This window comes from Malus domestica, chromosome 10 (assembly GCF_042453785.1).
Source record: "Malus domestica chromosome 10, GDT2T_hap1".
Lineage (NCBI taxonomy): Eukaryota > Viridiplantae > Streptophyta > Magnoliopsida > Rosales > Rosaceae > Malus > Malus domestica.
The window spans coordinates 34,927,057-34,937,562 of NC_091670.1; the positions used below are offsets into that span (position 1 = coordinate 34,927,057).

Genomic DNA, 10,506 nt, shown 5'->3' on the forward strand with positions numbered 1-10,506 from the left:
AAATTTTATGTTCATTTTAACGAAAAATTATATTTTTACATTAAAAAATCAATTCTGGTACTATTCATTTTACTCTTTATTTTGTCTTTATCGTTAAAACTCAAAGTTTTCAAGCATTTTTCATTAGTTTTCCCTAAAATAATAAATAATTTATTTGATTCAGTGGCATTTAGTCTTCACTTTGCTAAGGAGGTCTTGAATTCAAATATTACGAGGACAATTGTTAATAAGAAGAACAACTTAACTCGATACAAGTAACTCAAAACTGAAATTTCATAAAAGACAAAAGGTGTTCGGACTGTAACTAAATTTGAACAAGAATATGATCCACGACCACAATTACTTTTGGGTAAAAGGTTAATTAAGGGTTCGTCTGAAGATGCTTTTAAAATGATTGAAAACGGTTTTGGTGTAATTGATTTTGGATTCTAAAAGCACTTAAGTGCTTTTTGGAAGAAGCATCAAATATGTCATTCCTGCATGAAGTACTTAAACTGTTTTTTCAAGATCCACTAAGATTTTTGCTAATGATTGGTTTTAAAAACATTTTCAATTTTTTTAAAAGCACTTTCAAACGAGCCATAATCCCTGACACGATCACTATTCACCTAAACAAGATGACGTAACTGATGATGATCTTTTCCTCGTTTTCAGACTTCTTTTTCTATTTGTTTATTGTTAGCACTCAAGAGTCTGGTTGGTCGGACTCAGAGCTCACCAACAGCACTACATCACCTCTCTCTCTCCCTTGCTCTCTCTCGCTCTCTCTGTCCGAGTCTCTCCCTCAGATCCCCTTCAAGCCTTCAAGGTAACAATTTAATTTAAGTTTTCATTTAGTTTGCTCTGTTTTCAATTTTCGCATACAAAGCTGCTGAATTTTCCTTTAAAAGTTTTAATTTTGTTATTCTGCTGCCGTTGCAATTCATATTTCCCTTTGCTTCTGCTAGATTATTTTCCGTTATCTAAGTTTTAATTGCTAGTTTGATGATTGATTATTACTCTTAAGTTGTCTTGTTCTTCTCTTAATGCATTTGGTGGTTGTGAATTTTTGAATAACACTGCAGTGGAAAACAATGAATTGGGTTGGTTGGAGAACTTTTCAAAAACAGTCTGGAGAATTTTCAAAAAACAGTAATCCATTTAGTAAGAATCTAAAAAATGTCGAATCGATTAGCGGTTATCTACCCAGAAAAAAAAATTGTCCATTTAGTTTCATCCAACTAACTACCCATTACTCAGATTTTAGCGAAAAATTTCGTGTCAGTTGTAATCAAGGTTTGATATTTCTAGGTGTATCTGGTTCTAGCTGAATTGCAGATAATGGTGTAAAGTTTCTTTAAACAGAAATCTTTTCAATCCATTCAGGTTTCCCCTTGATTTCGAATCCAATCCCGCGGGTTTGTTTGCGTGTGGTTGTATGAAGCTTCAATATTTGCATTATCATCTTAATATACACAAGGTTTCTTAGATGTGCTACTTCAACAATTGGATAAAATCTTAGATGTGCTAATTTCTGCAGGTATTCATTCTTCAGCACACAATCAAATGGCTTGATCTGCACTAGATGAGACCTCACTATCAGGTGCATTTGTGAGAACTGCTTCTGTATTTCGTAACTTCATTTCGCGGGACCCGAATTCGCAATTTCCAGCAGAACCTGGAAGATATCATCTGTATATATCATATGCCTGCCCTTGGGCTTCCAGGTGCCTTGCATACTTGAACATAAAAGGACTCGATAAAGCCATCAGCTTTACGGTATAGTACTGTATATTAGCTCGTTACTTACTAGATTCACTTTCTAATTGCCAAATTAATCTTATCTGTTTGTTTGATTGTTTGCTTGTTTTGTGTCACTTAGTCAGTCAAACCGATATGGGAAAGGACAAAAGAAAGTGATGAACATATGGGGTGGGTTTTTCCTGCTTTCGAAACAGAGCTAGCGGGAGCTGAACCTGACCCTTTGAATGGAGCAAAAAGCATTAGAGAACTTTACGAGCTTGCAAGCACACAGTATACCGGAAAGTACACAGTTCCAGTATGTTCACTCATATTAAGTGGCCTTTTCATTTTTCTTTCGTTGACTATCTTATACCAATTGACTGATCGTTTTACTTTGGTAGGTTCTATGGGATAAAAAACTCAAAACAATTGTCAGTAATGAGAGCGGGGAGATTATTCGCATGTTCAATACTGAATTCAACGATATAGCTGAAAACGCGTCTTTGGACTTATATCCTCCTCACTTGCAATCCCAAATTGATCAGACAAATGAATGGATATATGACAAGATAAACAACGGTGTCTATAAATGCGGGTTTGCGAGGAAGCAAGAGCCTTATGATGAGGTATGTTTTGGAAGCTGTAATTAGTTTTGACTGTGTAGGTTCTGGAGTTTACGTTCTCTTTAAGGACCATTTGTGCTATCTCAAACGCATTGGTTAATCGTTCTCTTCGCACTTTCTCAGGCTGTGAAACAATTGTACGAAGCTTTGGATAAATGTGAGGAGATACTTAGCAAGCAACGATACCTGTGCGGGAACACATTGTCTGAAGCAGATATTCGGTTGTTTGTCACTCTTATAAGATTCGACGAGGTACTGTTTTTTTTACTCCTCAAGCAAGATTTGTTTTTTGTCAGAAAATTCCGCCAATTTAATGGTTTTCGATCTATAATATGAAGAGAACCAAGAACCATGCTAGTTTTTTTTTATCATTGATGACAGGTTTACGTAGTCCACTTCAAGTGCAACAAGAAAGTACTACGAGAATACCTGAATTTGTTCAACTACACCAAAGACATTTTCCAGGTTCCGGGGATGAGCAGCACAGTCAACATGGATCACATAAAGCGACACTACTACGGAAGCCATCCGTCTATCAACCCATTCGGAATAATTCCTAGCGGGCCAGATATCGACTACTCGTCTCCTCACGACAGAAACAGGTTTTCGACATAGGTTTTACACACTACCGATCGCAAATCGAACGACACATAATTTGCGAATTGAGTTTGTGCGTCTTTGTTGTGTCTGTAAAGCTCGTTTATTAGACCGTCTATCATCGTGTGACATGTTATGTTGTAAGTCTATGGCTCATGTTACTTTTATGGGCCAAACCTATTATATTATATATCTTTCAAGGCCTTTATATGTCATTTTACAAATGGATAAATTTATAATTAAAAATGCGTGAAAACATAAGATACTGGGTTAAGAATAGCTCTAATTTAAAATGAGTTACTCAACTTTGAGAGGGCTCCGACTCAAACTTCAACCTAGATAAGGCACTACATAACTTAAACTGCAATGAAGAGAAACTACGCACAATCTGAGTCATCCAATAAGTTAAAAACTTGCTTAGTTGGAGCCTAATTAATGGGTTTTTTTTCCATGAAAAATAAATACGCTGGTCGAAGCCGAAGGAGAAAAGTTAAATATTGTAATAAGAAAAATTGTTGTTAACCTTCACCATCAAGTCGTCTTGCATATATGCAATATGGAGATAGCAAAGCGCACAGCCATCGGGCATATTTCTGGTACGTGCATTGCCTTGTTGAAACAGTTTGATTAACTTGTCTGAAACTGTCAAGGCTAAAGCAAAGCCATTATTGGCCCAGACAAGTTCATTTTCGATGACCAGACAAGTTCCTTTTCGATGACAGAAACAACTAAGTGGGAGTGGGGTAGTCATCATAAGTCATGACTCATGACGACGCAGCGTCAATGGGTCTTTGAGTTGGACTGGCAACAGTTTCTTTCAACACAAGTTAATCCGTGATTTTATCCTTTCATCGTATATCGTACGGTCAGAAATCATTTTAAAATTTAAAATTTAATATAAATAGTACCTAACGAAAACTGACCACACAATACATAATGAATGGATAAGATCACGGGATCCCTAGGAAAATGATCCAGCGAAGATCCTTCTCCAATCTTCACAGCAAACTACTGCTGACATCTATTCTATTAATTTATAGCTATAAAAATACATGCATGTACGTAATATTATTGTCTCTGGCAAATTTGGCCTTGGCTCTTGCAGATCGCCGACCATCGGTACATGTCTGGGCAAAAAGACTCGAAGAAAATGAAGGTATATAGATTAATCATTACTGTCACTTAATTTAAAGTAGAGTTTCTTCCTGTAATAAATTACATTTCTAGCTATATATATACATAAATTATATCTCAGCGGCCTTCCCTCCCCCAATTACATAACCCAATCGATTTGTTTTTGTTTTTTGCAGCGTAAGATTGTGATGAAGGTACCGATGAATTGCCGGAAATGCCAAGCGAAGGCGCTCAAAATTGCTGCTACAGTAGATGGTACTTATGTTTGCTCCGGCAGCCCATCACTTTCATTTACTGATTATATTAATTATATGCAGTTTTACTAAATTAGCTGAAGAACATCCGGTTTCATATGATATTAAATTGTAAAATTAATTAACAATGGCATGGGATTGAACATGGATACATGCAATATGCAGGTGTGAGTTCTGTGGCGTTGGGAGAGGAAAAAGACAGGGTGGTGGTGACTGGGGAGGGAGTGGACGCCATTAAGTTGGCCAAGAGCTTACGGAAGAAATTCATGGCCGCCGACATTATCACCGTCGCAGAAGTCAAGTGAATAAGTGATCATCCGAGAGCCTACCTAGGACGTCCTCTCTCGCTGCAAATTAATTAAGCTAGCTGATGATGATCAATTAATATCCATATACATTATAAATTACTCGTTAATTTAATTAAGTATTTTATACATGTGAGATGATACTGAGATGTATTTTATATGCGATTGAGATTCTATATATTAAATTAACTATATATCATGATTGAAATGTATTTTATATGCGATTGAGAATCTGAGATGTATTTGGCCGGCGGTGTTACTGAATTGAACCTTACAAGGGAGAAGATGATGAGGAGTGAGTACTAGTTTATTGTAGAAAGTTGGAAATTCCCTGCCTTGTCCTTGTTTTTGTGAATGTGGGGTCTTCTGGTTAAGACTAAAATAATGAGAATTTTAACGAAAAACTTCTGGTACTATTCACTTTAATGAAAAATTATATTTTTACACTAAAAAGTCAATCCTGATACTATTCATTTATCATTTATTTTGTCCTTATCGTTAAAACTCAAAGTTTTCAAATCATTTTCATTAATTTTCCCTAAAATAATACATAATTCATTTGATTCAGCAACATTTAGTCTTCACTTTGTTAAGGAGGCGTTGAATTCAAATATTACGAGCGACAATTGTTAATAAGAAGAATGACTTAACTCGATACAAGTAACTCAAAACCGAAATTTCATAAAAGACAAAAGGTGTTTGGACTGTAACTAAATTTGAACAAGAATATGATCCACAACCGCAATTACTTTTGGATAAACGGCTAATAAATAGCTCGTTTGGATGTACTTTTAAAATGATTGAAAACATTTTTGGTGTAATTGATTTTGGGTTCTAAAGGCACTTAAGTGCTTTTTGAAAAAAACATCGGATATGTCATTCTTGCATGAAGTACTTAAAAGTATTTTTTCAAGATTTACTTAGATTTTTACTAAGGATTGATTGTAAAAACATTTTCATTAAAACCGTTTTCAATCATTTTAAAAATACTTTCAAACGAACAATAATCTCCAACACGATCACTATTCACCTAAACAAGATGACGTAACTGATGATGATCTTTTCCTCGTTTTCAGACTCTTCCTTTTCTATTTGTTTATTGTTACCACTCGGAGTCTGGTTGGTCGGACTCAGAGCTCACCAACAGCACTACATCACCTCTCTCTCTCTCTCTCTCTCTCTCTTGCTCTCTCTCTCCGAGTCTCGCCCTCAGATCCCCTTCAAGCCTTCAAGGTAACAATTTAATTTAAGTTTTCATTTAGTTTGCTCTGTTTTCAATTTTCTCATTACAAAGCTGCTGAATTTTCCTCTCAAAATTTTAATTTTGTAATTCTGCTGCTTTTGCAAATCATAATTCCTTTTGCTTCAACTGGATTAATTTCTATTATCTAAGTTTTAATTGCTAGTCTGATGATTAATTATCACTCTTAAGTTGCCTTGTTCTTCTCTTAATTTGATGCATTTGGTGGTTGTGAATTTTTGAATAACAGTGCAGTGGAAAACAATGAATTGGGTTCGTTGGAGAACTTTTCAAAAACAGTCTGGAGAATTTTCCAAAAACAGTAGTCCATTTAGTAAGAATCTAAAAAATGTCGAATCGATTATCGGTTAACTACCCAGAAAAAAGGATTGTTCATTTAGTTTCATCCAACTAACTACCCATTACTCAGATTTTAGCGAAAAATTTCAGGAAAACTAATGAAAAAGACTTGAAAGCTTTGAGTTTTAACGGACAAAATAAATAGTAAAGTGAATAGGATCATGATTGACTTTTTTAGTGTAAAAATGTGGTTTTTCATTAAAATGAACAGTATCGGAAGCTTTGTGTTAAAGTTCCCAAAAATTTCGTGTCAGTTGTAATCAAGGTTTTGATATTTCTAGGTGTATCTGGTTCTAGCTGAATTGCAGATAATGATGTAAAGTTTCTTTAAACAGAAATCTTTTCAATCCATTCAGGTTTCCTCTGATTTCGAATCCAATCTCGTGGGTTTGTTTGCGTGTGGCTGTATGAAGCTTCAATATTTGCATTTTCATCTTAATAAACACAAGGTTTCTTAGATGTGCTACTTCAACAATTGGATAAAATCTTAGATGTGCTAATTTCTGCAGGTAGTCATTCTTCAGCACACAATCAAATGGCGCGATCTGCACTAGATGAGACCTCACTATCGGGTGCATTTGTGAGAACTGCTTCTGTATTTCGTAACTTCATCTCGCGGGACCCGAATTCGCAATTTCCAGCAGAACCTGGAAGATATCATCTGTATATATCATATGCTTGCCCTTGGGCTTCCAGGTGCCTTGCGTACTTGAACATAAAAGGACTTGATAAAGCCATCAGCTTTACGGTATAGTACTGTATATTAGATCGTTACTTACTAGATTCACTTTCTAATTGCCAAATTAATCTCATCTGTTTGTTTGATTGTTTGCTTGTTTTGTGTCACTTAGTCAGTCAAACCGATATGGGAAAGGACAAAAGAAAGTGATGAACATATGGGGTGGGTTTTTCCTGCTTCCGAAACAGAGCTAGCGGGAGCTGAACCCGACCCCTTGAATGGAGCAAAAAGCATTAGAGAACTTTACGAGCTTGCAAGCACACAGTATACCGGAAAGTACACGGTTCCAGTATGTTCACTCATATTAAGTGGCCTTTTCATTTTTCTTTCGTTGACTATCTGCTACCAAATGACTGATCATTTTACTTTGGTAGGTTCTATGGGATAAAAAACTCAAAACAATTGTTAGTAATGAGAGCGGGGAGATTATTCGCATGTTCAATACTGAATTCAACGATATAGCTGAAAACGCATCTTTGGACTTATATCCTCCTCACTTGCAATCCCAAATTGATCAGACAAATGAATGGATATATGACAAGATAAACAACGGTGTCTATAAATGCGGGTTTGCGAGGAAGCAAGAGCCTTATGATGAGGTATATTTTGGAAGCTGTAATGAGTTTTGACTGTGTAGGTTCTGGAGTTTACGTTCTCTTTAAGGACCATTTGTGCTATTTCAAACGCATTGGTTAATCGGTCTCTTCGCACTTTCTCAGGCTGTGAAACAATTGTACGAAGCTTTGGATAAATGTGAGGAGATACTTAGCAAGCAACGATACCTGTGCGGGAACACATTGTCTGAAGCAGATATTCGGTTGTTTGTCACTCTTATAAGATTCGACGAGGTACTGTTTTTTGACTCCTCAAGCAAGATTTGTTTTTTGTCAGAAAATTCCGCCAATTTAATGGTTTTCGATCTATAATATGAAGAGAACCAAGAACCATGCTAGTTTTTTTTATCATTGATGACAGGTTTACGTAGTCCACTTCAAGTGCAACAAGAAGGTACTACGAGAATACCCGAATTTGTTCAACTACACCAAAGACATTTTCCAGGTTCCGGGGATGAGCAGCACAGTCAACATGGATCACATAAAGCGGCACTACTACGGAAGCCATCCGTCTATCAACCCATTCGGAATAATTCCTAGCGGGCCAGATATCGACTACTCTTCTCCTCATGATAGAAACAGGTTTTCGACATAGGTTTTACACACTACCGATCGCAAATCGAACGACATATAATTTGCTTTTGTTGTGTCTGTAAAGCTCGTTTATCAGACCGTCTATCGTCATGTGACATGTTATGTTGTTAAACTATTACTCATATCTTTGAGATCAGCTGGTACTTTGAAAGAGTGTTGTTTATTATGCGATGGCCACGAGTGATAAGTCCATGTAATCACGTAGTTAATAATCCTCTCCTGAGTTAATGATGTCGTCGGTGTTTCAAACTGATCATGCAACACTGAAAGGTTAAAAACACGTAGTGAGGCATGATAGGTTTGGACTATTATCACCTTAAATGTTTCCCCTTTGTATATTTCTTCTTGTATTATTGTCTTCTCTAATTTATGATTTTTCTCGTTTTCAGTAAAAAACAAAACCAGAAATATATTAATTGTATCGTCATTACAAAAACTCCGCCTATGTAAGTTTATTTTACATTGCCGGTCCCAAGCCCGGGTAAAGGAGGAGGGGGAGGGCGTCAGGTAGTCGACAGCCGGCACTTCACAGTTACGTCGAATCCTTATGAAAATGAATTCAGAACGAAATCGCGCTAAAGCTAGGGTGTCACCTGTAAGTGGCGTGCTGTGTGGCCCGAGCACAGTGATAAGTGAGCAAGGGTCGCTGTATCTCCATAGGTACCCGGATGCAGTGTTAAATGAGCAAGGGGGCCATAGAAACTTCTTTTCGAACGACTCAACTCAAAGTTGTTTGAGAGCATATGCACATATCAACTTTACACGGGACACACAAAAGAAGTACTTTGATTTCATTGGACGGGGGAGGGTGAAGAAGCTAGGACAGAAGGATAGAGTTCAGGAGAGTAGAATGCGTTTAGGAACGTGGAATATAGGAATCTTAACGGGAAAATCTATGGAAGTAGTGGAAGTTATGGTGAGGAGAAGGATAAATATTATGTGCCTTCAAGAAACTAAGTGGGTTGGTCTTAAGGCAAAGGATCTAGAAAACTCAGGGTTTAAACTTTGGTACTCGGGCACAAATAGAACGAGAAACGGTGTTGGCATCATCGTGGACAAGACCTTGACACAAGATGTTGTAGATGTCAAGAGGGTAGGAGATAGAATCATGGCAATCAAGATTGTAATAGGACAAGAACTTATCAATGTGATTAGTGCGTACGCACCTCAAGTAGGGTTGGATATGAGTTCGAAGGAGAAATTTTGGAAAGACCTTGGAGACTTGGTGCAAGGAATTGCTCAGACGGAGAAATTATTTATAAGAGGAGATTTAAATGGACACGTGGGCAGGGAGACAGGCAACTATGGAGGTTTTCATGGTGGCTATGGTTTTGGGGAGAGAAACGAGGATGGGGAAGCTATCTTGGATTTTGCAATGGCATTTGATCTCTTCTTAGCCAACACCTTCTTTAAGAAGAGAGAAGAACATGTGATCACCTACAAGAGTGGGTCGTCAAAAACACAAATAGATTTTCTTCTAATGAGGAAAGGGGATCGTATAACTTGTAAGGATTGCAAAGTTATACCAGAAGAGAGCGTGGCCAATCAACATCGCTTGTTGGTGATGGATGTACATATCAAAAGAGTGAGAAAAAAGAACAAGACTTGGAAGTGCCCAAGGACTAGATGGTGGAATCTAAAAGAAGAAAAACAAGTCATTTTCAAAGAGAAAGTAATCACCCAGTGTGTGTGGGATAGAGAGGGGGAAGCTAGCCAAATGTGGGATTCCATGGCTAGTTTTATCCGAAAAGTAGCAAAAGAGGTATTAGGAGAGTCCAAGGGCTTTGCCCCACACTAAAAGGAATCTTGGTGGTGGAATAAGGAGGTACAAACAAAGGTGAAGGCTAAGAAGGAATGTTGTAAAACCTTATACAAGGATATGACCGATGAAAATGGTGAAAGGTATAGAAAAGCGAAGCAAGAGGCGAAGAAAACTGTGAGAGAAGCTAAGTTAGCGGCTTATGACGATATGTATAAGCGACTAGATACCAAAGAAGGAGAGTTGGATATCTATAAACTAGCTAGAGCAAGGGAAAAGAAGACAAGGGACCTAAACCAAGTGAGGTGCATCAAGGATGAGGATGGAAAAGTTCTTGCTACAGAGAACGCGGTTAAAGATAGATGAAGAGGTTATTTTCATAGTCTTTTCAATGAAGGACATGAAAGGAGTGCTTCTTTAGGGGAGTTGAGTAACTCAGAAGAGTGTAGAAACTACTATTTTTATCGTCGAATCCGGAAGGAATAAGTTGTTGTAGCTTTGAAGAAGATGAAGCATAGAAAAGCAGTAGGCCCAGACGATATACCAATCGAAGTGTGGAAAGTTT

The 10,506-nt window shown here is 37.2% G+C and overlaps 3 protein-coding genes across 5 annotated transcripts; all 3 read left to right on the top strand.

Moving 5' to 3' along the window:
* The first annotated feature begins 670 nt into the window (after nt 1-670).
* On the top strand, nt 671-3,157 carry LOC114827737 (uncharacterized). Its single transcript, XM_070806568.1, has 6 exons — nt 671-808; nt 1,520-1,758; nt 1,862-2,038; nt 2,124-2,348; nt 2,469-2,597; nt 2,727-3,157. Exons 3-6 carry the CDS (start codon nt 1,907-1,909, stop codon nt 2,958-2,960), a joined length of 720 nt encoding a protein of 239 aa, XP_070662669.1. The 5' UTR covers nt 671-808; nt 1,520-1,758; nt 1,862-1,906; the 3' UTR covers nt 2,961-3,157.
* Nucleotides 683-8,348, top strand: LOC103419827 (uncharacterized). Of its 3 annotated transcripts, XM_070806567.1 has the most exons (7): nt 718-735; nt 5,800-5,868; nt 6,745-6,983; nt 7,087-7,263; nt 7,349-7,573; nt 7,694-7,822; nt 7,950-8,348. In XM_070806567.1, the coding sequence occupies exons 3-7, from the start codon at nt 6,771-6,773 to the stop codon at nt 8,181-8,183; spliced, it is 978 nt and encodes a 325-aa protein (XP_070662668.1). In that variant the 5' UTR covers nt 718-735; nt 5,800-5,868; nt 6,745-6,770; the 3' UTR covers nt 8,184-8,348. The 3 variants fall into 3 exon arrangements, with proteins under 3 accessions (XP_028965987.1, XP_070662668.1, XP_028965986.1); XM_029110154.2 differs by lacking the exon at nt 5,800-5,868 and having other exon boundaries at nt 683-808; XM_029110153.2 differs by lacking the exon at nt 718-735 and having other exon boundaries at nt 5,639-5,868.
* LOC114827738 (heavy metal-associated isoprenylated plant protein 47-like) lies at nt 3,871-4,829 on the top strand. The gene is made up of 3 exons (XM_029110158.2): nt 3,871-4,098; nt 4,253-4,331; nt 4,496-4,829. Exons 1-3 carry the CDS (start codon nt 4,066-4,068, stop codon nt 4,633-4,635), a joined length of 252 nt encoding a protein of 83 aa, XP_028965991.1. The 5' UTR covers nt 3,871-4,065; the 3' UTR covers nt 4,636-4,829.
* Nucleotides 8,349-10,506: the final 2,158 nt, after the last annotated feature.